Source organism: Chiloscyllium plagiosum, chromosome 15 (genome assembly GCF_004010195.1).
Source record: "Chiloscyllium plagiosum isolate BGI_BamShark_2017 chromosome 15, ASM401019v2, whole genome shotgun sequence".
NCBI classification, from domain to species: Eukaryota; Metazoa; Chordata; class Chondrichthyes; order Orectolobiformes; family Hemiscylliidae; genus Chiloscyllium; species Chiloscyllium plagiosum.
This window is the reverse complement of record NC_057724.1, coordinates 4,843,675-4,871,596: the sequence shown is the minus strand read 5'-3', so window position 1 is coordinate 4,871,596 and position 27,922 is coordinate 4,843,675. Positions and strand designations below refer to the sequence as shown.

General features: G+C 41.0%; 1 protein-coding gene across 14 annotated transcripts in view; it reads right to left on the bottom strand.

Annotated features, from left to right (window-relative positions):
- Nucleotides 1–27,922, bottom strand: part of LOC122557063 (muscleblind-like protein 3) — a 214,593-nt gene that overhangs the window by 116,694 nt on the left and 69,977 nt on the right. For 12 of the 14 annotated variants that reach the window (XR_006313738.1, XR_006313739.1, XM_043704327.1 and 9 more), the window contains exon 2: nt 13,928–14,870. Coding sequence is in view for 12 of the 14 variants with exons in the window: in XM_043704327.1 (XP_043560262.1) it covers nt 13,928–14,101 (174 nt within the window). In the remaining 2 variants the exon portion in view is untranslated. Of the gene's footprint in view, nt 1–13,927; nt 14,871–14,958; nt 15,040–27,922 lie in introns of those variants that run through there. The other 2 variants (XM_043704324.1, XM_043704325.1) reach the window with 2 other exon arrangements.

Here is a 27,922-nt window from a genome sequence, read left to right as displayed (position 1 = left end):
GACTTGTCCGACCTGCCTATCTCCTTTTCCACCTATCCACTCCACCCTCTCCTCCCTGACCTATCACCTTCATCCCCTCCCCCACTCACCCATTGTACTCTATGCTACTTTCTCCCCACCCCCACCCTCCTCTAGCTTATCTCTCCACGCTTCAGGCTCACTGCCTTTATTCCTGATGAAGGGCTTTTGCCCGAAACGTCAATTTCACTGGTTCTTGGATGCTGCCCGAACAGCTGTGCTCTTCCAGCACCACTAATCCAGAATCTGGTTTCCAGCATCTGCAATCATTGTTTTTACCCCTTAGAAGGATATGGGCCAAGTGGAGCGAAATTGGGTTAGTGTGGATGGACATTTTGGTTGGCATACAACAGTTTGGGCCGAAGGGCCTGTCTCTGTGCTGGAGAACTCTTTCACTATTTGGCTCAATGGTTAGCACTGCTGCCTCACAGCGCCAGGGACCCAGATTCAACTCCACCTTTGGGTGACTGTCTGTATGGAGTTCGCACGTACTCCCTGAATATGCTTGGGTTTCCTCTGGGTGCTCAGGTTTCCTCCCACAGTTCAAAGATGTGCAGGTTGGGTGAATTGGCCATGTTAAGTTGCCCAGAGGTTTACAATGATAGGGTATGGGGTTTGCCCGGGTAGGATGCTCTTTGGAGTGACTGTGTGGACTCAAAAGACTGATTGGCCTGCTTCCACACTTTAAGCATTTGATGATTAAACTATCGTCCCTACATTATTTTTCTTTCCCTCCTGTACAGTCAGGCAGCTTGTGGTTCCAGATGCCTGGCTCTGTCTGCACTCCCTTGAGGTAGCAGTGGCCTTATCAGCTTCCAGAATGGAAAAATCAATTTGAGAGTAGAATCACTGAATACTTCTGCACTACCTGCCTGTTCCAGCTGCCTGGTGGTCACCCATTCCCTTCTTTCTTCTGGACCCTTCAGCTGCATGTGGTATCCATGTAGCTGTGTTGTGGATGTGCCAGTATTTCCAGCTGCCATTCGAGCTTCAAAACCCAGAGCACAAAATCTATGCACTTGGGAGCACTTCTGGCACATGTGGTCATCCTGGACACTGGTACAATGTGACTCCCCACTTGTCAGGTCACACCTTCCACTCAGCAGACCTCCCCTGCTAGGCATTAAATGTCCTCTCAGAATTCTTGGGTCTTACTAGCTAACTTTATCCCGAAAATAATTTTACACTTTTCTTAGAATAACTGTAATTTAGATAGAGTTTCTCAAGATATTTTCTTCATCAGCCAATCAGCTTGCTGCTATCCTGAGACATCACTGCAATATTGTTTTTCTGCCTTCACTGGACACCCTCACATTGTCCAAAAGTAAATCACTGGATTGTGAGCAATCTCAGATCCACTTGTTGATTTTCACTTCTCCCTACTTTAGGCCAACCTCCACAACCTATTGTTAAATTGTCTCAAATTAGGGAACAGAGTAGAAACCGGTGATTTAAACACAGGGTCTTGCTACAATATTCTCAACACACTGCACTATTTTGGAAAGTACATCTCATTCCTAATCTACTACAGATCTTCACAGAGAAATGTCTTTTTTGTTTGACGTACCCAATGCACGCTCATGGACACATTTGCACATGCACATTTGTTTTTATATATCTTTTACTCTTCAAACTGTAACTCCTAAAAGATGGTGCACTCAAAATGTTTGATGAAAACATCGAGCAGATTACCTGTGAAGTTGTTTGTGTACACCCAGCAACATGTGCAATGTTTACTGTCCACAATGGAACTACACTTCACGTCCCTTTTAGAATCACTGCTCCAACAGAATCTGGCAAAGCAGTCTCAATTTGCAAACTCTGGAGGTTAATCAGAGGCCAGTTGTAGCTAATGGTAACTCTCAACCTCAGGAAGGAGGTAGCCACTATAAAATGGATATAGAGTTCTTTCCAGTCTTTGAAATAATTATATCTATATCTACGTTTCCAAAGCTTAATGCCTCATTAATTACAGACTAGCTACAGGCTTTTGCAACTTTGTGCAAAGATCACATAACCTTTCATCATTGCTCATAGTAGGCAAACAAGTAAACTAGAAACAAGTTCCTTTGTCAACTTATGCAAAATAACAGTGACTGACTCCATCACAGTAATGCTTAGCTGTGGCTCAGGGGGTAGCACTCTCATAAAAGTCCAAAAGTCATAGTTTCAAGCCTTACTACAGAACTTTGAGTCCGTAACCGAGGTCGACATTCCAATGCAATACTGACTGCCTTTCAAATGAGACACAAACTGAGATCACAGTCACCTGGCTTTGGGACATAAAAGAACTTCATGGCACCATTTCAATGCAAAAGGGTTCTTACTGGCACTGTTTATCCTAAAACCAAGATTATCAAAAACAGACAGCTCAATTGGCTGGACAGCTAGTTTGCAATTCCCACACCTGCTTAGTTACCATGAAGGATTCTCCTTCTCAACCTCTCCCCTCGCCTCAGGCATGCTGACCCTCCGATTAAATCACCACTCTCTAATGACAGCACATGCCTATAATCTGTTAGGACTAGGTCAATTTTTATTCCTGAGGGAAGCAATCCTGTTGCTCTGTCTAGTTTAAATGTGACTCCAATTCCACACCCTGGGGTTGACCCTTAATCATCCCCTGAAGTGCCCCAACAGGCTCTTTGTTATATCAAAATTGTGGTTCAAGGAAGCATTCATGCAGCACTGGCAGTACTGATGGAGAGTCGCTGGATTGAAAACATTAACTCCACTTTCTCCCCACAGATATTGCCAGGCCTGCTGAGTTTCTCCAACAATTTCTGTTTTCATGTCAGTAAAACTTTTGTAGGACAAGTGAGATGAGCAATAATTGCCTATACAATGGGTTAGCAAGACAGAAAAGCAGTCATTATGTACAGCCATTTAACAATATTGGAAGTATTCAGTAAGCAAGGTCAGCTAACAATGGTAAAAGTATCCATTGTATGAATCCAGTTAACAAAGTTAAGAACATTCATTGTATAACAGTAAAGGGTTTGGTCTCTGCTATTGATACTCATTGATTGTAATGGTCACCCAATTAATATGTATGTTGCCTTATCTGGATGTTCCTTCCTGTAAAATGATTATATAGTTCATTGAGAAACCGTTGTTTGAGAGAGCCCCTCAGCACATGAGTGATCGTTTCTCTCTCTCCAGGGCCTGGAATAAAGGAAGGTAAAACTACTGTATCTCCGAGCGTTTTGCTTCAACTGGAGGGGAAATGGGACGACACTGTGACTCCTGGTTTTGTCTAAACTGGTTAGAATTGTATAGGTTTTTTATGAGATCCTCTCTCTTTGAACCTTCAATGAAAAATGCCTAACCAATATAGTCTCTCTTCATACCTTAGCCCTGCTATCCCAGGAATCAGTCTGACAAATTGTGGTTCAAGGATTGCACTCCCTCCATAGCCAAAACTTTCTTTCTCATGTAAAAAGACCTGAGAAATAATCCAGGTGTGGTCTCATCAAGGCCCTGTATAATTTCAGCAAGACATCCTGCTCTTCTTGATACGAAGGCCAACATACCACTTGCCTCCTTCATCACTGGCTGCACCTATATGTTTACTTTCAGAAACCAATGTACAAGGATACCTATGTCTTGTTGCACATCCTCCTAATAATGTGCCTTCCTGTATTTGCTATCAAAGTGGATAACCTCATATTTACTCACATTATGTTTCATTTGTCATGCACTTGTCTACTCAACTTGTTCAAATTACACTGAATCATCTCTGCATCCTCCTTCCAGCTCATTTTCCACCCAGTTTTGTGATGCCTCAAATTTGCAAGATATTATAGAGTCTTGGAGTTGTACAGCAAGAAAGCACACCCTTCGGTCCAACTTGTCCATGCCGACCAGATATCTTAAATTAATCTATTCCCACTTACCAGTATTTGGCCCATATCCATCTTACACCCTTTCTATTCATATACCCATCCAGATGACGTTTAAATGTAAGAATTGTGACAACCTCTATCACTTCCTCATTCCATACACTGAAAGGGGCAACCTTTCCACCCTCTGCGTGAAAAGATTGCCCCTTTAAATCTTTCTCCTTTCACCTTAAACCTATGCCCTCCAGTTCCTTCATTTGCATCATTCTGAATTTATGGGGTCCAAGCACTGATCCCAGCAGTACCTAGTCACTGCCTGACAGTTGGAAAGTTTATTCCTGCTTTGTTTCCTATTGGCCAACCAGTTCTCTAGGTCAGTAAACTACACCCAATCCAATGACCTTTAGTTTTACATGATACTCTCTAAGATGTGTCCTATTGACAATCTTCTGAAAGTTCAAGTAAACCACATCCATAGGCCAACCCCTCATCAACCTTACTGGTTACATCCTCAGAAAATGCCACTAGTTTTGTCAAACATGATTTCCTTTTTGTAAATCCATCTGATTCTGTTGGATCTCTTCCCAAGGATACAAAGGGTGATGGTAGAAGGTTGCTTTTCAGACCGAAGGCCTGCGATCATCAGTCACAAGGATCGGTGCCAGGTCCACTGCTTTTCGTCATTTATGTAAATGATTTGGATGATAATCTAAGAAGCATGGTTATTAAGTTTGCAGACACCATCAAAATGGGTGGTGTGGTGCATAGTGACGATGGTTACCTCAGGGTATAACAGGACCTTGATCAGATGGGCCAATGGGTAGCAAACGGAGTTTAATGGAGATGCTGCATTTTGGTAAGGCAAACCAGTGCAAGGCTCATAATAGGGCCCTGAGGAGTGATGCTGAACAAAGAGAGGGTAGCAGGTTCTTGAAAGTGGAGTCATATGTAGATAGGGTGGTGAAATACGCTTGCCTTTATTGGTCAGTGCATCGAGTATAGGAATTGAGAGATCAAGTTGTGGCTGTACAGGGCATTAGTGATACCATTTTTAGAATGCTGCATACAACTCTGGTCACTCTTCTACAGGAAGAATGTTGTTAATCTTGAGAGGGTGCAGAAAACATTTACAAGGATGTTGCCGTGACTGGAGGGTATGATTCATAGGGAGAGACTGAATAGGCTGGGGCATTTTTCCCTAGACCACTGGAGCTTCATAAAATCATACAGGAGTACGGAAAGGGTGAATAGCCAAGTGTTTTTCCTAGGGTGAGAGGTGTCACAAATAGAGGGCATAGGCTTACTGTGTGAAGGGTAAGATTTAAAAAAGGATCAGCAGTGCAAGTATAATTTTTCATACAGCAGGTGGTGCATGAATGGAACAAGTTGCCAGAGGAAGTGGTAGGTGTGTCCATTAGTTCTAAAGCTCCGGCATATAGATTACTGGGCCCTGGGAATTTGTCTGCCTTTAATCCAATCAAATTCCCTGATACCATTTCCCTACTAATATTGATTTCCTTCAGTTCCTCCCTCTCACTAGACACCATGTTCTCCAAAACACTTGGGATGTTATTTTGGCTTCATTTGTGAAGGCAGAACTAATGTATGTATTAATAGGTTGACCATCTCTTTGCTCCCTATTATAACATACCCTGTTTCTGATTGTAATGGAGAACGTAAGCCAGTTTTATCCTCACTGTCCTTATAATTTAGTACCAATACCATTCTGGTGAATATGCATACCATATCTCCCTAACAGCACTTTGGTTGCACGTACATGGGATAAACTGCAGCAGTTCAAAAGACGGTTCATCAACACCTTCAGAAGGGATGAGTAACAAATTTGGCTTACCAGCAGTACTTACATTCCACAAAACAGTTAAAAACCACTAAGGACAATATATCTTTTCTGAAATGCAGTGCCTAGAAATGAATAAAATGATCTAAATAATGTTCGGTGGTTTAAAGCTTTGGCATCATGATAAGAATTTCAACAGCTTGAGGATCACTTATAACTTGGACAGTTCACTTGACTTTAACATTGGTAAGGAAATGGAATTGTTTCAATAGGACCATGGCTATGAGACTGGTCGTTTAGCAAAACACCTGATGCTGACTAATAGAGAAATACTGACCAGGACACACTGAACAAAAAGAAAGAGTGGGCTAAAGAATCAAAAAACACTGAGCTATCCTTTAATGAATGATGTAGAAAGTATAAGATTCTTCACTACATGCTAAGCGAGCCTTAAACCATGCCTAACAGGAACAAAAGGAATACGAATTTATGCCAATAAGTGAAGAAATGTAATGTTGGAAGATTCTTCTGTCACAGTACATCACGTTGATATGGAGACTGTTTGGATAGTTATCAAGCAAGAGGTCAACAGCCAGTTTAAATTAATTAGTCACACTCACCAAAGTTCTACTGAACTTATTTATCTCCCTGACAAACACAACAGATTTTCACAAAATCTGAATCGATTCAGAGGCTGTAGCAAAGATCTGTGCCATCAGCTGTAAATTTATCCACAACCACCCTGAAGCGAGTGCTGAGAAACCAGTCAGCGTTAGAATCAGCTGTGGTATAAAGGATTTTTCATATCTTAGCAGATATGCTGTAGAGTTAACCTACAAAAATGTCAGGGATTCTCCTTCACAATATTCAGCATAACCTTGCCTTCAGAAACAGACAGAACGGGGAGCCTGTTGCATTACTCCACATTCTGCTATTTTTCAGAAAATAGTATTTTAGAATAGGCTACATGATTAATTTGAGACTTGACATATGGAGAGCATGGCAGGCTCTAGATTTTGGATTCATGGCTTCCAAAACTCTCCAATATTACGGGGCTACTTCACCTCATGTCTGGACATGTTTTACACTAACTGATAGAACTGGCGATTAATCAATCCATTATTATTGTAGTGTTTTTTAAAAAAAATACATTTATTCACAGAATGTGGTTGTGGCTGGCTAAGCCAGCATTTATTGCCCGTTACTAATTACCTTTGAGGTGGCAGTGATGAGCTACTTTCTTAAAACACTGTAATCAAGATGGTGTAGGTACACCCACAGAACTGTTGGGAAGAATGTTACAGGACAACCAAGTAGAAATATACTGCTGTCCCTTCACTTTCAAGTTAGGATGGGGTGGGACATGCAGGTGGTGGTATTCCCATGTATCTGCAGCACTAGTCCTCCATCAGTGCAGACAGATTCCATCGGAGGGTTCAAAAGAGAGCTGAATATATATTTGAAAGTGAAGTTAGAGGGTTACAGAGGTAGGGCTGGCGAGTGGGACTAGCTGAGTAGCTCTTGTAGGAGCCAGTACAGATAATGAGTTTGGAAGGGGTTGTCAAAAGAGTACAGACAGGTTGTGCATTACTCTACAATCACCATGCAGTACTTTTGGGAGGAAATGTTGAAGATGGTGGATATGGTGTCAATCAAGCCGCATATATTCTTCCTGATGTTCAGACTGTCACTGACTTTCAGATAGCATTCGATACAATGCCACATGGCAGGTTAGTTAGCAAATTAGAAACGTTTGGAATTGATCAGTCCTTGGCAGTATGAATTAGAATAAGGCTAAAAGATAGGAAACAGGACCAGTATAGATGGGCATTTCTCAGATTGGAAACAAGCTGAAAGTGGTGTTCCCCAGGTATTGGTGTTGGACTCTTGTTTTTTCTGATTTATATAAACAATTTGGCAATGGGACCTGAAGGCAATGTCTGTAAATTTGCAGACAAGTTGGGGAGAACAGTGAATTGAGAGAAAGCTTCTGAGTGATTTCAGATGGACATTGACAAGTGTATGCCAAATGGGCATATACCTGGCAGATAAATTTCTATACAGAGAAATATGATGTAATGCAATTTGGTAGAACAAATACAAATAGAAACTATATGGGCTCAAGGGTACAACACAGAGGGAAGTACCGCAGCAATGGCACTTTGGGGTTCATGTGTATGAATCTGTGAAGGTGGCCAGGCAAATTGAAACAATTGTTCAGAAGGCTTATAGGATTCTTGGGTTTATAGAGGCATAGGAGTTTAAAAAGCGAGGAGATGATGCTACACATCTACAAATCATCCGTCAGACCACACTTGTGTACTGTGTCCAGTTCCGAGCACCTTATTTAAGGAAGGATGTTTAAAGCCCTGGAGAGAATTCAAAGGTGGTTTACTAGAATGATACCAGGTATGAAGGATTTTAGCTACAAAGAAAGATTAAGAAATTGGGCTTATTCTCCTAGGAGCAGAGAAGATTCGGTGACCTTATCGAGGTGTTCAAAATTATAAATTATTTTGACAGGGTAAATGAGGACATTCTGATTCCACTAGTTGGTATGTTAGTAACTAGTGCTGACAATTTCAAGATTGTCAGCAACAGAACTAGGAGTGAGATAACGAGAAACCTTTCTCAGAGAGTTAGAATTTGGATTGTGCTGCCTGAGAGGGCAGTGCAGACAGATTCCATCGGAGGGTTCAAAGGAAAGCTGGATATATATTTGAAAGTGAAGTTAGAGGGTTATGGAGGTATGGCTGGAGAGTGGGACTAGCTGGGTAGCTCTTTCAGGAGTCAGTGCAGACAAGGTACGTCAAATGGCCTCGTTCAGTACTGTAAAGTTCTATATTATTGAGCTCGAGTGTTACTTCAGGGAAGTGCAGACTATTCCATTTCAGATCAGTATTAGGTTTGATAGATGGTGGACAGACTTGAGTCAGAAGCCAAGCTATTCATGCCAGAAACCCTATCCTCTGGCCTGCTCTTGCAGCCACTATGTTGTTATTCAACTACTAGGATGGTTGAGGCCAAGTTCATCTGCCTTTGTCCAGCAATTCCTGTTTTCATTCAGGAACCTTGGTGTTCCTTTCCCCATATTTCCCGTGACTTTTTAATCCTCTCCTCCTCACTTCCTTCACAGCCCTTGTTACTATTAAACTGGATAGCCTCCTGAACATTTCAAAAGCTTTTCAAATTTGTTTCCCTGGTGCTCACTTTCAGCATCTCCTTCCATAACACCACCATATGTTCTCTCAGACCAATTCTGTACCTGAAGTTAACGTAATGCACTGATTCCAAGTACAGTAAAGCTAATCTGAGCACCATCAAATTCAAATTTAAGCCAATTTCTTGACTGATCTTTTCTTCCCCCAACCATGAATATCTATGAAGACACAAGCTGAGGTATTGGGCAAATAGGCCATTATGTTTTAAAGTGTGTAGCAAACTCGATGCAGTGTTCATTGGCACCTTCTATTTCCTCCCACACAACTCACTGTGCAATGAGCGATTGACAAACAGACTTTGGGAGAAATAATCTAGAATTCCTAGTTGCTTCCATATTCCAACCCTATTTAAAACAAAGTAGGAGGGCACTATTAAATCAGTATACTGTAAAATGAAGGTTGCTACATTATTTGTGAATTGGTTAAGATTTAATATTGCAATGTCCTTACTGGTTGGTCAAAATTTTTACCGTGCTCCTTTAGGTACACTTACTGCATATTTACGTAGATTCTGTTGTTGATTTAAAAGACGTTAGGTAGATGTGAAGGGAATAATTAATGTTTCGGAGGGTTTAATTGTTTGAAAAAATTTGTACCAATTAGCTGGAACACCACCGTCCATATGACCCGATGGGCCGAATGGCCTTAATTCCGCTCCTGTGTCTTATGGTCTTATGGCTGGTGCCCCAGCCAAGACCTTCCACATTCATTCCTTTCACCATTGATGCAGTGGCAACAGTGTGTACCATCTACAAAAAGCATTACAGCAATTCACTTTATCTTTCAACAGAAACTTCCAACCTCACAAACTCAGCATTTAATTTGACAAGGGCACCAGATACTTCGGAACACCATCACCTACTACCACACCAAGTCACACACCTTCCTGACTTGGAACAATCACCACTCTTTCACTGTCACCACATAAACTTTGTGGAATATTCTCCTTAACAGCATGGTTGGCACACCTACAACACATGGACTGCTGTGGTTCAAGAAGATAGCTGACCACATCTTCTCAAGGGCAATTAGAAATGTGAGGTTAATGTTGGCATTACAAGTGATGCCCAGATGCCATGAATATTTTCTTTAAACTTGCTGTAACATTAGAACATTGGTTTTTATATAATTGCCATAAGCTGGAACCCAAGCAAATTTTCATTCCAAGCCACTTCAGAGGAATCAAAAAACAATCCACTACTATTTCTCTATAATACATCATGAGCCATTCTGGGGTTAATTCAATCAACAGGGGTAAGCATGCAATCTCATCATGTACTCTATTAATAATGTAACACCAGTTCATCTGCAGGTAAAGTCTAAACTGCCAAGAGAAAATCTCCTAAAATGTCATTTTTTAAAAACTTGCAAACCGTTCTGACGGGACAATCACCTACCTCAGCTCAGCTCTGATAAAGAGTCATCTAGACTCAACACATTAGTTTGGTCTCTCTCCATGGATGCTGTCTGACCCATTGTGATCTCCAGCATTTGTTGTTTTAAGTACAGATTCCAGTATCTGCAGTAATTTGCTCCTACAAACTACTATTAGATCTGCTATACAAACACTCAAGGTTTACCAGGTAGAACATAGTCCTTTAAAGGCATTGTCTCATTCACAAGTTTACATAAGTAAAACATCCACGCCAGTAGCCACAATAACTTGCAAATTTATAGCAAATTTAATGCAGGAAAACATTTCAAAGTAGGAACAAAAAAAACCTCGTGAACAAAGGGGGAGACATTAGGACCAAGATGACAAATATATTGGCAAGATGTAAATTTTAGGGAGCAGCTTGAAGAAGTATAAATAGTTGAAGAAGGAATTCCAGATCTGCAGTCTAGATGGCTGAAAGAAAATGCCCAAAAGACCAGGAATGGAGTAATTTGCAATTTTGGAGTGCAGTAGGTCTGCAGCAAGTAACAAAGTTAGGGAAGGAAGAAATCACAAATTTAAGATGAGAATGTTAAATTAAAATGTTGCCAGACTGAGAGCCAATGCATTTCAGTGACTGAAGGTATGATGGGTGAACAGGATTTGATGAGAAATGAACATCAAGAATGCTGTAAAAGCTCAGTATAGTTCTGAAGAAGAGTCATACCATACTCTTGTTTCTTTCTCCACAGATGCTGTCAGCCCTGCTGAGTTTCTCCAGCATTTTTGGTGCTTGTTTCAGATTGCTACTATCTACTGTATTTTGCCTCTATTTGAGAGTTTGATGAGAGTTAGGCAGGCAGTGCAGAATTTTGCATGAGCTCAAAGTAATGGAGGGAGGATGGTGGGAGAACAACCAAAGTGAATTGGAAAAAACAAGTCTAAGCAATAACAAAAACATGGTTGAGAGTTTCAGCTTCAGACAAGCTAGAGGGGAGATAGAAATGGATAATGATTTTGGGAAGTGTAGGGAGTCTGTTTTGGTCGCAGAGGAATACAGGGTCAAAAGCTCAGCTCAAGGTCAAATGAGATGGCGATGGTTATAAACAGTCTGTGACTGTGTCCAACAGCAACCAGGGAGGAGATGGAGTTGGTGGGTAGGGCACAGAATTAGTGATGGGATCAAAGACAATGACTGTGGATCTTTCAGCATTTAACTGGCAGAAATTTCTATTGGATATCAGGCAAGCAGTGTTGACAATACAGGAACAGTGGAGGGATTGAACAAGATGGTGGAGAGATAGAGCTGCATGTGAAATCTGACATGTTTTTGGATAATGTTATTGAGGGGCAGCATTAAAATAAAGAATAGAAAGGGATCATGGTTGCATCCTGCGGAACTTCATTGGGAACAGGCTGAGATTTGAATGACAGCCCATTCTAGTTTATTCCCTGGCTCAACTGGATAGATAAGAACAGAACCAAGCATTGATATTGACAAAGAGGCAATGTGGTAAACCATATCGAAGGTGAAGACAAGTTAGCAAGGATAAAAAGGTTTAGCTCTCCATTAACAGTCACATAAGATGTTATTTGTGATTATAATAAAGGTTAAAATAAGACTTCAGTTCTTTAACAGGGTTTGAAATCTGACCAGATAAATTCAAACAATTCAAAAGGATAGTCATACATATAAGAAGCTGCAACACAGTAAAAAGGTAAAACAGGAAATCGGAAACATTAGTCCATAAAAAAGTTAAAAGCAAGACAAAAAAAAAAGGACTGACAGCTCAAAATGAGTGATTAACAAGTAAAGAATTTGAAGGTTTCAAATAAAGACTTTTGACCTTCATGCTGTTTCATTCTAAGCAGCATTTCATTTTGTCACATTCCAAATTAACTCTATAACAGTTCTCATACTTATCACATTTCCTAATGTGTAATCTATTCATAATGCCTTTAAGAAAAAACAATATTAAGAAGGACTGTCTTCAGGAAAAAGCTCTACTGAATCTCTTTCTGGGTCTAAAAGTCAAACAGTTTGTATTTGATGATGTTGCAAGATGGAACCATCTCCCGTGAGATCTTAGTGATTAGAAATAAAAAAGGGATTTGTAAACACTAATTTGTGAAACTGCCCTAGTAACTTGTGGTTTTGTTGATCCTTGTGTACAACGGAGAAGAGAAAGGAGATGATTTGTCCTTGGCATCAATGAGAAGGAATGTGAGGAGCAACTTTATTACTTGGGACTCTATAACCTCAGAGGCAGTGCAGAAGAGACTTTCTAGAAATATTCAAAGTAAACAACAGGACAGAGAGTGTTAACTTTTGGTAATAGGATTAGGTGTAAGATGTCAGCCCCTCAAATCTGCTTGCAATTCAATAAGATCATTTGCATTTTATTGGTTACTTTTGCTCCATATCCCTCAAAACCCTTAACTTCAAAGTTTAAAATATTTATCTCACAAAAAATATTACTGAAAATAAAACAGTTTATAATGTCATCTGACTAACATTTGTGGAATTTTACTGTGTTCAATTGGCTGTCATGTTTCCTATATTACAATAGCAACTATACTTAAAAAGTTGGATTTAACTGGCTGTGAATATTTTGGGATACCCTGAGGTCATGAAAGGTACAGAAAGTTTTTTTTCCTTTCTTTATTTTACTTAACAATAAGCTATCATTTCAGCCTCGAAAGCTCCAATTGTCTCAGCATCCATAGTCTTCTAGAGAAGAAATTCCAGATTTTTACTACCTTTCATGCAGCTTCTTCCAGTAGAATCCACTTCTGACCTCACCTGAAGAAATAATTTGTTTTCATCTACCCTATTGAATATTTGGAGTAACTTAAATAGACCACCCTTCAATCATCTAAACTAAAGGGAATCTAAACCAAAGTTTAAGTAATGGATCTTCATAATTCAACCCTTTAATCCTCAATATCATTCCATTGGTCAATCTGCAGTGCACCTTTTCCAATGTGAATACAGCCTTCTTGAGTTGCATTGTCCAGAACTGGATTATGTCGGATCAGATCAATAATATCCAACCAAATAATGCACCCCTGAAGCACTCCAGACCCTTTGAGGTAAAGGGCATGGTTCCACAGTGAATCTAACATATCAAAGCAGCAATATAACAGAGGGCACTGGGTTAAAGATTGTTGGAAAAGACTTTCTAGCAGCTGGAATGGAGCTACTTGAAAGGGTGATGAAAGCCAATACAACTGTCGCACTCTGAAGCGGAGTTAGCGTTGGAAAATGAGACTCAAATGGCCTTTGTCATCTGACTTCAAGCAATGATGTTGCGAAGGCAGAACCCCTTTAAGAATGATCCACTGACTTCATCAAAAGGCTTTTAGCTCAACTATTGAACTCAACTAACCCAAAAACAGTGACACGGTAAACAGAACTGGTTGGCATCCAAGAATTTTAAATGCTTACAGCATTCAAGCCCCACCTTTCCTTCTCCCACTGTATTTGGTAAGTATTGAGGAAGGGAAGCCACATAATGCAACATTAGGAGCCAGACTACCAAAACTACCTTTAGCAACACTCCACCTTTTCAAAATCAAAAACAGTTTTAAACATTTAAAATCCACAAGCATGATGTTTGTGATAAAAATGAAATTAACAAATTATTAAAAATATAAACAATCAGGTTCTTACCTTCAGTGAATCGAAGCAGGCAATGACACGACCGTTTTCAACATGGCAACTTCGTGAAGGATGGGCAAACTTGCATTCCGCGTCGGACCGGGAACAAGTCCCTCTCTGGAATTCTCGACACACTTCCAACGTCAGCCATTTTGTGTCACGGATCATTGAAACATTCACAGCCATATTAGGAAACTGAAAGGATATGTGGGTAACGAAATCCCCCTCACTTTATTTTTTTTCTCTGTCCCACCCCCACAACAGTAACAGTTTTAGAAAAAAGTGTATAAAAGTAAGTTAAAATTATAACTTAACAAATAAAGTCGTTCCTTTGGTTAAAAAATATACTTTTTTTCTTCTCAGCACTTAGGTTTTCAGTTAGTCAGATCGTTGTGCAGAAACATGACATCAGTCAAAGAGCCAAATCTTAAATTAAAAATAATTCATCACATAAATGGGTGGGCATTGATTAACGGGTTAGCCCCTTTAGATGTGCGTTGGCAGAAAAATATCACTTTTTGTGCCAAGTGAAGAAGTTATTTGAAGGTAACAGCAGCCTGTCAATGGAATTCCGTGCTCTCCAGTAAATGGTTTTGATTAATTCTCTCGTAGCATATGTTGCTGTCGGTGCTTCGCTTTATAGTTAAGCTTCACTTCTCTTGGGGAGAAGGAGGTGAAGATCTCTGTCTTTCTCCTATTCCCAAGACCGCGCATTAACTGATCGTGAGACGACGGAAGATGAAGATGGAGTGAAGAGAAAAAAAAACAGTGGGGTAAAATACTTGCTGTTAGACGTGAAAAAGACCAGGAGAAAAAAAAAGGCGTTCGGCGAAACGAAAAGGATAGATGATTTGTCGTCTCCAAGAGCTGCTTTAAGCAAAGCCAAAAAGAAAAAAAAAAGCCAGAGACAGAAATCCAAGCAGCAGATTCTTCAGAAAAGGCACTTTTCAGCAACCTGTGGGGAAAGAAAGAAGATGTCAGGGAAAACAGACTAAAAATATACAAGCTCTCCTTCATAACCTTGATTTTCATGACAGTCCTACCAACATGCCATAAAACGTTCAGACACTAACAGTGCAGCATTTTGCAGTCAGCCATTGGAGATTAAAAAAAAGGGCCATTTCCCTTCATAAAGCCGCACATGGTAAGGAGGAGAGCCAATTGGGACCTGCGTTGCACTGAGAGCCTGGGCGGCTGGCCAATGAGAAGGGCTGTCTCATATTGATCCATTCTGGCAGACGTTCATTGCTATGCCCACTGCACAGAAAAATGCCTCAGCCTGATGTGTTTGCCTTTGCTGCACTAGAGATATGTACAGTAGGAGGTTTTAAAAGGAACGCTGCTTCACTGGCTGCATGCTCAGAATCTGTGTTCGCATATTCAGCTGGGTGGCACCAGTCACTTTCAGCCTCCTATTAGATTGCTTATCGTTTTGAAAATGTCAGGTCACAACAAAATAAAACGCCATACCAGCTGCAGCAGTGAGAGAGTCAGCTCAGCATAGCTCCGTAAAATGCCTGTAATGGTTTATGGCTGCGTGCCACATCCGACTGCAGCCAGACACAGTCTTGAGATGCAAGAGAAAAAAATCTAGCAGGGTGTGGTGAGCAAACAATGCAGTCCTCACTGCAAGGGGAGAGGGAGAGAGAGAGAGAGAGAGAGAGAGAGAGAGAGAAGCCTCGATTAATCGTCATCCTCGTTCGATTCGTAATAAAGATGTATTATATTCACAGGGTTAATGTCAATTTGTGTTACGAAGTACTCCATGCAGGCAAGTTCACAACATTCAGCAACGATGGCTCAGCCAGGGAGATAAAGGAGCCAATATCGAAGCAACTTAGTTTTAACATAGAAATCTTCAGATATAAGAAAGATTTATTTCAAGTGAAGGAGGCAATACTTTAGAGTATCGATGAGGAAGAAATTCCAATACATAGCCAGTACAGTTAAAGCATGAAAAGAACAGGCCATAGAGGAGAAACACTACATTAGAACGGTTACGTCCCACTGCATAAGGAAAGCAAATAAACAAAAATGGAGCTGCACACACAGAGAGCAGGTAATGAATAATGGAGGCTATCTGCAATATTCTTACCAGTGAGCTCACTACATTATGAAAATCTTCTGTAATGAAAGTGGATAGTGGCTCACTGCATTTGTCGATTGAAATGCCCCATTTTGTAATGAGTTATTCAGACTCTCAACTGATTACCAATTTGTACTGTGTTAGCTATATATCTTGCTGCAGTGAGATTGGAAAACTGAACCTCTGGGTTAGGAATAGTACAGAATGAAACAAACAATCTGGAATCCCTCATCCAGAGTCAGGGCTCATCTCTGCAAAGTGTCACGGACAGATGCAGCTCCTACAAGTGGTAACTCCTCTTGTGTTAGTTGTGTAACCACATGTCACAAGCCAAGTCTAGCACATATTTGTCTCTGACTCAGTCAACTTAGTACTGAGCCACTTTTGATGAAAAGTGAATTCCCCCACTAATATTACACTCTGTGCCCTTGCCACCGTCCTTATTTCTTTCAAGTGATACACACACAGAAGATTGGAACATCTGAGGCAGGACAGTAGCTGGTAATCAGCTATCCTTCCCCACATTTGATTTGATACATTGATACTTCATGTAGTTTCGCGTCGTTAAGAATTCCAAGAGCTCACTTCTACTGGAATATACACTATTTTACCACATAGATGATTCTGTTCTGCTCGAATGATATGACATACCCAGCAAAAGTGATGGAGGAGACCGGGGCATTGGCCAGGGCTTATGCCCGAAATGTCGATTTTCCTGCTCCTCAGATGCTGCCTGACCTGCTGTGCTTTTCCAGCACCATACTCTTGACCATGATCTCCAGCGTCTGCAGTCCTCACTTTTTTTTGGTATGATTTGACAAGTATGACTTTGCTATGCTGTCATTTGACAATTCTCTGGAATTTCAACTGTAGTACAAGATTCCTGATGTTAGATGAGAAAGACTTCAAGTACTGACTGCACAAAGTATTCCATGACCATTTCCACAGCTTAGGCTAGTGCTGGATGAAACCTCATTAGACTTTTGAAAAAGGTTTGGTACAAATTACTTTATTTATTTTCATTTAAATTTGTTTATGGAATGAGGGTCTCCTAGCTAGGGTAGTAATTATTACCCACTCCTAATTATCCTGGAGACTATGGCGGTGATTTACCTTCATGAACTGTAGTCCTTGGAAAGTATGGCTATCCAGTGTTCTTGGAAAAAAGTGTTCCAGGATTGTGACCCAGCAACACTGGAGGAATGGCAATATAGTTCCAAGTCAGGATGGTGTGTGGTGTGGAAATCAGCTTGTAAATGGTGGTGTTCCCTTATATCTGCTGCTTTTGTCCAACTAGGCATACAGGTCACAGGTCTGGAAACTGTCAGAGGAGCCTTAGTGAGTTACTGCAGTGCACCTTGCAGATGATACACACTGGTGCCATAGTGCATCGGTGAAGGCTATAAACGTTGAAGATGGAAGGCTAACAGCTAATCCCTGGATGGTTTCAAATACCTTGTGTATTAGTGGGGCTGCGCTCATCTTGGCAAGCAGAGAGTATTCTGGCACAAGCTGGACTTATGCCTTGCAGATAGTGGATAGGCGTTGGGAAGACAGAAGACGAGTTACTTACTGGACGATTCTTCAACTCTTTACTTGCCTTTACAGTTATATTATTCATGTGGCTACTTCAGTTCAATTTCTGGTCAATGGAATGCCTGGATAGTGATAAAGAGGGATTTAACAACAGGAATGCCACTAAACATCAAAGGTCAATGATAAGTTTCGCTTTTATTGAGATGACAATTGTCTGGCATTTGTGTGGCCCAACCGAGGGAGGGAGGGAGAGAGCGAGAGCGAGAGCGCAAGAGAGAGATATTATATATAATATATATATGGGCAGTCCCTCTCACCTCACTACTGACCACATTTGGACAAGGGCATAATGAGATCAGGAACTGATTGGCCAAAGCCAAACTGAACACCACTGAGTAGGCGACTTCTTTGCAACCGCTGCTTGATAGCATAGTCAATGGCCTCTTCCATCACTTTGTGGATTATGATGATAAGAACATTGGATGGTTTTGGCTAGATTGGATTTGCCCAGTTTTTCAATGCATAGGGAGGATGTGCACTATTTTCCACATTGGCGGCTAGATGTCAGTGTTGTTCATGATCTGGAATAGCTTTACTAAGGACACGGTTAATTCTGAAGCACAAATCTTCAAGAATATTGCCAAATGTTGTCAGGGCCCATAGCCTTTGCAGTTTTCCGTGTCTTCAGCTATTTCTTGATATCATGTGGAGTTAATCGAATTGGTTGAAGCCTGGTATCTATGATGCTATCAACCTCAGGAGGAAGCAGAAAATAATCTACTTGGCACTTCTGCTTAAAGAGGAATGCAAATACTTCAGCCTCATCTTTGGCACTAAAAAGCTAAGCTCTCCCATTAAGGATGGAGATATTTGTGGAGCCTGCACCTCCAATTAGTTGTTTAACAGACCATTTTCAACTGGATGTGCAGAACTTCAGAAGTTAGATCTGATCTGTTGATTGTAGAATCATTTAGCCCTGTCAATTGTATGCTACATCAGCTACTTGACATGCAAGGCAATGTGTGACTTCAATAGGTTGACATTTTGATTTAAAGTTGTGCCTGTAGCTGCTCGTGGCAGGTCATCCTGCACGCAGAGGTGATCTTACAGCTTGATGATCATGGTAAAGTGAAATACTATGCCAGGTCATGAAGTATCGAATTGTTGTGGAATATTGTTGTGGCTACTGATGACCCACAGAGCCTCATGGGTGTCTAGTTTTGAAGTTTGTTCGAAGTCTGTCCCATTTAGCACAATGCTGGTGCTACACAACAAGACCAAGGATTCCCTCTATGTGAGAATGGGACTTGAGACTCCAAAATGGACTGTGGTGCTTACCATCAATGGATGGACGTGTCAGTCCTCTCTTGCGACAAATAGAAGAAATCAAGGAAGTGAGGATGAAGTCAAGTATATTTTCACTTGCATGTTCTCTCAACACTTGTGTAAACCTGGTCTGGCAGATATGCCCTTTAGAACTTGGCCAGCTTGACCACTTAAGTTCCCTAAAAGTGCACTCTGTGCATCACCATCCTCAATGAATTGATATTCAACATGAAGGAGTAGTGATTCAGTAGCTGAGGGAGTAGTCATTGGTAATCACCAGGTTTCCTTGCCCATGTTTACCCTAATGTCATAAGAAATCCTAAGGGCCAAGGTGAAAGTTGACGACTCCCAAGCCAACTCCATCCCAACTGTATGTTACTGGGCTGTTCTGCTGGATCGGTCCTGCCGGTGAGACAGGACATACCCAGGGACAGTAATGGTCATGCCTGGGACATTGTAGTACTCACGGAATTGTATTTTACAGAAAATATTGGGCTGTTTTTCTCCCAATTTTGACACAAGGTTCCACATCTTGGTACTTCCCTCCTGAAACATCCTGCTCTTTGACCCTATGACTTACCATAGCTTTGATTGTGTAGAGTTGCTGTTAGTGCATAGTAGACCATCTTTGGGGCTTGTATTGGATTGTTGTAGTGTTTGGTACACGATGTCATTCAATAGTTAATTCCATCAGCAGTATCTCTTTCTCTTGCTTCATCTGTCCTCAAGATATTTCACTACTTCAATTAAACTTGTTAATACATCTTTTTCTTCAACTGACACAGACTACATATTGTGCTGAATCATAAACCAGTGAGCTTTTTTTTATTGTGAGGTCATTTATTGGAGAATTTGGTGAAATTTCAGATGTACTCACCATCATGATCCCACATTATTGGTCTTGACTTCTGATTACGCATCAAAATAATTGTGGTAACTTCTGGGACTACATTTAACAATTTCTATCAAAATGCAGCATGAAGAATGTCTTCCAATACGGGCGGCACGGTGGCTCAGTGGTTAGCACTGCTGCCTCACAGCGCCAGAGACGCGGGTTCAATTCCTGCCTCAGGTGACTGACCGTGTGGAGTTTGCACATTCTCCCTGTGTCTGCGTGGGTTTCCTCCGGGTGCTCCGGTTTCCTCCCACAGTCCAAACGTGTGCAGGTCAGGTGAATTGGCCATTCTAAATTGCCCATAGAGTTAGGTAAATGTAGGGGAATGGGTCTGGGTGGGTTGCGCTTCGGTGGGTCAGTGGGGACTTGTTGGGCCGAAGGGCCTGTTTCCACACTGCAAGTAATCTAATCTAAAAATGTCTAGTTCCACATGGTCACTTCATTGCCTTTCCAAAAACTTTATGCTTCTTGTATTTCCTCCTCATCCAATCCTATTGCCAAACCCATCCAATAATGAGAAGTCCACTCTCAAATGTTCCAATACTCTCAGGACCTTCTTTGCTGCTGTCTCACTTTCCCAACAAATTACTTCCCACCTCCCAATCTCTCCAAATTTTGAGTACTATGCAATCATCAAATCATCAGAGAAAGATTGAAGTGCATCAGCTGCAGGTCTGGCTGTATCATGTCAAAAATGGCCACTTTCTCTCTTCCCCAGACAAATTCACCTTGGATAACTGGACAATATCAGTTCATTTCTTCACATTTTCTTGCATTTAAAGAGGTCCCTTTTGCCCTGAAGTCTGCACCAGTCAAAAAAAGACAAGCACCTGACTATTCTAATCCCATTTTCCAGCACTTGGCAGATAGCCTTATATGTCTTCCTTATTACAAGTGCAAATCTAACTGTTATAAATTCTAAATATTCTTGCTGCACTTATCGCTGAGGCACGTTTTCATACGTTTTTGGTAGAACCTGATAAGCCATGTCCCTACGAGACAAACTAACATAGAAAATAGGAACAGGAGGCCATTCAGCGCTCCAAGCATGGTTTACAATTCAATGTGACCATAATTCATCATCCAAATCAGTACCCTTTGCCTGCTTTCTCCCTTTGATCCCTTTAGCACTAAAAACTACATCTAACTCCTTAAAAATATTTGATGTTTTGGCCTCAATCACTTTCTGAGGCACAGAATTCCACAGGCTCACCACTTCCTGGTTGAAAGATGTTTCTCCTCACCTCAGTCCTAAATAGATTAATCCATATTCATCAACTGTGACCCTTGGTTCTGGACTTCCCAGTCATTGGGAACTTCCTTTCTGCAGTTCTGCTGTCTAGTCCGAGTAGAATACAATAAGTTTCTATAGGATCCTTCTCATTCTTCACAATTCCAGAGAATATAGTCTAAACCAAACCAGTCTCTCTTCATACATGAGTCCTGCCATTCAACAGTCAATCTGGTAAACCTTCGGTGCACACCCTCCATAGCCAAAACATCTATTCTCTGGAAGGAGGCTGAAACTGCATACTTCAGGTAGGAACCAACACAATTGCGGTAAGACATCCCTATTCCTGTACTCTAATCCTCTTGCTGTGAAAGCTAACATATCATTTACTTTCTTCACTGCCTACTGCACTTGCATGTTCACTTTCAGCAGTAAGGTAGAACAGGATGTCCTTTATACACTACAAAATGGATAACCTCACATTTATTCACATAAAATTTCATCTGCTATGCTGTGCTGTCCATTCATTCAACTTATCCAAATCACACTGAAGTATCACTGCATCCTCCTCACAGCTCATCCTCCCACCCAGGTTTGTGCCATCTGGAAACTTGGAACCAATTTCATGATTCCTGTCAGCACATTCCTCTCAATTCCATGTACTTTAATTTTACATGTCAGTCTCTCATATGGGACCTTAAAAGCCTTCTGAAATTCAAATTAAGCACAGGCACTAGCTCCCCCTCATCAACTCTACTAGTCAAACCTTGAAGAATTCTAGTAAAGTTGTCAAACAATTTCCTTTTGGAAACTATGCTGGCTCTGTCCAACCATGTCTGTTTACAAAGTGATCTGCCAATAAATATTTTATAATGGACTCTAACATTTTCACCCCATTACCAATACCACCCAAATCGGTTGGTAATTCCCTGTGCTCACTCCATGTCATTTATTAAATGAATGCTGTTACATTACCTACCTTGCATCCACATGAACTCTGTACAATCTTGAAAAGATGACCACCAATGCTTCTATCATCTCTAGTGCTATTTTCTTAAATGTAGATAGTCAGGCCCTTAGAATTTAGTAGCCTTTAATCCCATCAATTTCCCCAAAATCATTTCCCTACCAATACTGATTTCCTTAAGTTTCTCCTTCTTAATAGATTTGGTGTTCCCCATCATTTTTGAAACATTATTTGGATTTGTCTTTTATTAATTAGTCTTCAAACTCTTTGTTCTCCAAACTCAGATCTGTAGAAATATTACATGGACGGAGTGAAATCTTCGTGCAAAAAAATGGGCACACACCATTATAGTAATTTTCACCACCAATTGCTGAACAGCATTAACCACATGACTCTTGCTTGACATTAGTGAGAACTGGAAAATTTTAGTCAAGACTAGCCTGATGAAGGGCTATGGCCCAAAATGTCAATTTTCCTGCTCCTCTGACGCTGCTTGACCTGCTGTGTTTTTCCAGCTCTACTCTAATCTTGACTCTAATCTCCAGCATCTGCAGTACCCACTGTTGACTGGGAGTTTTAGTTCTAGTTACTGGAAGCATGGTAGAAAAATATACAGCAAATTAAAACCCGGCTGAAAAGTTAAACACCATGATAAAAATATGGGGTCTGGCAGGTCATATCTTGGTGTGCAGACACAATAATGAACTTGCTAACACACAGTGATGGATGTTATATGGGAAGCTGTCAATTAGTGACTACTTTTCTTCATGTAGTGTGGAACATACCATTATAACTCCAGAGTAGTTGCATACTTCCATCACAGCACATTGGCGACATAAACATTTGAAGGAAAACAAAAACAGCTTCAGGTTGATCATCATCAACCAACTCAGTCTTGTAAAGTTAATTGGAATTCGGTATATGTACAAAAGACTCAATGAGTAGACAGGCCAAAACAACTGTGTTTTGTTAGACCTATCTGAAAGCAATCTGATGCCCGAACACTTCAACTGCATGATGATCAATGGCAACTAATTAAAGGACTTCTTAGCATTTCTTTCCACTATAAAATGCACTGCAACTGACATTTCTGCCAAAGTCAGTTTCAATTTCAAATTTTTATCAAATTCATTTGCTTCTTCAAACTCCTCTCAGAATCGAAACCCCTTTCCAACACGAAAAAGTCACTGATTTCCAGGATGCTGTTCAACACTCTCTCTCGAGCTTCGCATTAAATCACAACGATTCTGCTAAATCTGTACTTATCGTCTCTTTGTTGGATCCATGTCAAATACATATGGTTTCTTTGGTCTGCTGTCCAGTTAATTGCTAAATTAAACTTTCGGCAATTGTGATGGCAGAAATAGAAAACCTAAGAAGCTTAACCAAATATGCCAAAACACACAGTGATGAATACAATGCATGAAAAAGAGAGAGAGAGCTTATAGTAAAACTTTTAGGTGAAAATTACATTGAGAAACAGACGAGGACAGTGGAAAATAAATTCACAGATTACTTAGGGATATTTGCCAAACACTGGAATGCAGTCCATTGCAGTGGTGAAAGATGAATGCACAGTATTTTCCTTAGATTTTAAAACTGGCAGAGTTGACTGTGCATTTCAGCATTATCTGTGCCTGCAGAACAGCTATTGACCAGCACTGGCCTTACTGCTAAACATCTGAAGACTGACAGCATAGCATGTGAACATGTTTATTTTTAAAAACAAAAACTGGTATTGGAGTTGAAATGCAGCATTCACATGATTTTTGTTTTTTTTCAGATCACATTATGTTGTTGGACAATTCTGGGACATAATGTAAAGAAAAGTTAGAAAATGTCAGGAGTGCTAAGACCTTTGCAAAATAAAAGCCAATGTTTTTGAGGATCTTATATATGACATTGATGCAATTGTTCCTGTAGATATACCCATTGCTCCTTTTCATCTTTGGGAAGTAAAATTTAAACTACAGAACAGATAGAATCGAAATCAGTATTTTGCTTTTAGTAAATTTGCCTGCTAATGTTTAAAGAATTAACCATTAAAAAATATCTTTTTAAAAAAAAATCAATATTTACATCCCTATGTGACAACTCAATGACATCAATGCCATTGAATGTCAAGGGGAAATGGTTAGATGACCTCTCATTGGTGATGGTTATTGCCTGACACTTGGCATGGCACAAATATTTCCAACCATTTATGAGCTGAAGCCTGAACGTGGTTCAAGTCCAGCTTGATATGGACAAGGGTTGCATCAGGTTCTGAGGAGTTGTGAATGGTATTGAACACTGCAAGCATTGGGCAGCTCAAACCTTCCAACCCGGGCAACATCCTTGTAAATATTTTCTTTAACCCTTTCAAGTTTCACAAAATTCTTAAAGCAGGGAGACCAGAATTGCAGTACTCCAGTAGTGGCCTAACCAAAGTCCTGCACAGACGTAACATGACCTCCCAACTCCTATAGTCAATGCTTTGACCAATAAAGGAAAGCATATCAAACGCCTTCTTTACTATCCTATCGACCTGCAACTCTACTTTCAAGGAACTATGAACCTGCACTCCAAGGTCTCTTTGTTCAGCACCACTCCCCAGGACCTTACCATTAAGTGTATAAATTCTGCTCTGACTCGCTTTTCCAAAAAAAATGCAACATCTCACATTTATTTAAATTAAACTCCATTGGTCACTCCTCAGCCCATCAGATCAAGATCCCGTTGTATTCGGAGGTAACTTTCTTCGCTGTCCACTACATCTTCAATTTTGATGTCATCAACAAACTTACTAAACATACCTCCTATGTTCACATCCAAATGATTTATGTAAATGAAAAAAGCAGTGGATCCTGCACCAACCATTGTGGCACTCCACTGGTCACATGCCTCCAATCTGTAAAGCTATCCTCCATCACCACCCTCTGAACCAGTTCTGTATCCAAGTAGCTAGTTCTCTCAATATTCTTTGTGATCTAACCAGTTTACCATGAAGAACCTTGTCAAATGCCTCACTGAAGCTCATATATATCATGTCCACTGCTTGGCCTTCATCAATTGGCAGTTATTTCTTCAAATAAAACAACAGATACAGTCACAAAAATGGGTTAACTCCATGAAAGGTAAGAGAGGTAGGCAGCGAGTGCAGGGGTCTTCTGTTGCTATACCCATTTCAAACAAGTATGCGGATTTGGAAAATGTAGGGGGTGATGGATTCTCAGGGGAATGTAGCACAAACAGCCAAGTTTCTGGTATTGAGACTGGCTCTAATGCAACAAGGGGTATGTTGGGTTCCAAGAGATCAATTGTGTTAGGAGATTCTTTCGACCGAGATACAGACAAACGTTTCTGTAGCCAGCATCAAATAAATCAGAATGGTGTGTTGCTTCCCTGGTGCTAGGATCAAAGATGTCTGAGAGAGGGGGCAGAATGTTCTCAAGGGGGAAGAGGGGCCAACAAGAGGTCATTGTCTACATTGCCCACAATGTAGGAAGGGAAAAGGTTGAAATTCTGAAGGGGGATTACAGGAAGTTAGGCAGGTATTTAAAAAAGTTGCTCTTTTGGTCCCTTTTAAATCTTGCCCCTCTCTCCCTCAACCTATGCCCTCTACTTGTGAACTCCCCCACCCCAGGGAAAAGACCTTGTCTGTTTATCCTATCCCTGTGGAGAAAGTGAGGTCTGCAGATGCTGGAGATCAGAGCTGGAAATGTGTTGCTGGAAAAGCGCAGCAGGTCAGGCAGCATCCAGGGAACAGGAGAATCGACGTTTCGGGCATAAGCCTGAAGAAGGGCTAATGCCCGAAACGTCGATTCTCCTGTTCCCTAGATGCTGCCTGACCTGCTGCGCTTTTCCAGCAACACATTTCCATATCCTATCCCTGTCCCTCATGATTTTATAAATCTCTATTAGGTCACCCTCTAGCCTCCCATGCTCCAGGGAAAACATCCCCAGCCTATTCAGCCTCTCCCTATAGCTCAAATCTCTCTAGTCTGGGAATACCTTTGTAAAACGTTTCTGAACTCTCTCAAGTTTCACAACATCCGTCCAATAGGAAGGAGACCAGAATTGCACGCAATATTCCAAAAGTGGCCTAACTAATATCTTGTACAGCCACAACATGACATCCCAACTCATCCTCAACAATTTCTCCTTTGAATCCTCCCACTTCCTTCAGACCAAATGGGTAGCCATGGGCCCCAGTTAAGCCTGCCTCCTCGTCAGGTATGTCGAACAGTCCATCTCCCTCAGCTACATTTATCTCTCAGCACCCTTGGACCACACCCCCCAACCGCCCTCACATTCCCGATGAAGGGCTTATGCTTGAAATGTCGACTCACCTGTTCCTCGGATGCTGCCTGACCTGCTGTGCTTTTCCAGCACCACACTTTTTGACTCTGATCTCCAGCATCTGCAGTAATCACTTTCTCCTTCCCAACTCCTATATTCAATGCTCTGACCAATAAAAGGAAAGCATACCAAATGTCTTCTTTACTGTCCGATCTACCTGCGACTCTACTTTCAAGGAACTATGAAACTCCACTCCAAGGTCTCTTTGTTCCACAACACTCCCCAGGTCCTTACCATTGAGTGTACTTACATCTCCAATAATAAAAAAAAATGCAGCAGCTCACATGTATCTAAATTAAACTCCATCTGCCACTCCTCAGCCCATTGGCCCATCTGATCAAGGTCCCATAGTCTTCTGACGTAATTTTCTTCGCTGTCCATTATAATTCCAATTTTAGTGTCATCTGCACACTTATCAACTCTACCTCTTATGTTCACATCCAAATCATTTCTACAAATCATGAAAAGCAGTGAACCCAGCAAAGATCATTGTGCCACACGACTGGTCACAGGCCTCCAGTCTGAAAAGCAACCCTCCACCACCCCCCTCTGTTGTCTACCTTCGAGCCAGTTCTGTATCCAAATGATTAGTTCTCCTTGTATTCCATGAGATCTCACCTTGCTAACCAGTCTCCCATGTCGAATGCCTTACTGAAGTCCTTACAGATCACGTCTACCACTCTGCCCTCAATTATCTTTGTTACTTCTTCAAAACAAAACTCAATTAAATTTGTGAGACATGATTTCCCACACAGAAAGCCATGCTGACGATCCCTAATCAGTCAATGTTTTTCCAAGTACACATAAATCTGTCCCTCAGAATTTCCTCCAACAACTTGCGCTCCACTGACGTCAGGCTCAGCAGTTTATAGCTCCCTGGCTTTTCCTTACCACCTTTCTTAAATAGTGGCATCATGTTAGCCAACCTCCACGGCACCTTACCTGTGACTACGGATGATAGAAATATCTCAGCAAGGGAGTAATCAATTCCCGAGCGTCCCACAGAGTTCTTGGGTACACCTGATCAGGTCTTGGGAATTTATCCACTTCAAAACATCCAGGACTTCCTCCTCTAGATTTTTCTAGATGTTACTATCTATTTCCCCACATTCTACATCTTCCATGTCCTTCTCTACAGTAAACACTGATGCAAAATACTCACTTAATATCTCCCCCATCTCCTGCGGCTCCACACATAGGCTACCTTGTTGATCTTTGAGGGGCCCTATTCTCTCCCCAGTTACCCTTTTGGCCTTAATAAAATCCCTTTGGATTCTCCTTAACCCTATTTGCCAAAGCTATCTCATGACCCATTTTGCCTTCCTGATTTCCCTCTTAAGCATACTGTTACTGCCTTTATACTCTAAGGAGTCATTCAATCTCTCCTGTCTGCACCTGACATAGACTTCCTTCTTTTTCTTAACCAAATCCTCAATTTCTCTAGTCACCCAGCATTTCCTATACCTACCAGCCTTGCCTTTCAACCGAAGAACATACTGTTTCTAGACTCTCATTGTCTCATTTCTGAAGACTTCCCAGCCGTCCCTTTACCTGCGAATATCTGCCCCCAATCAGCTTTTGAAAGTTCTTTCCTAATACAGTCAAAATTGGTGTTCCTCCAATTT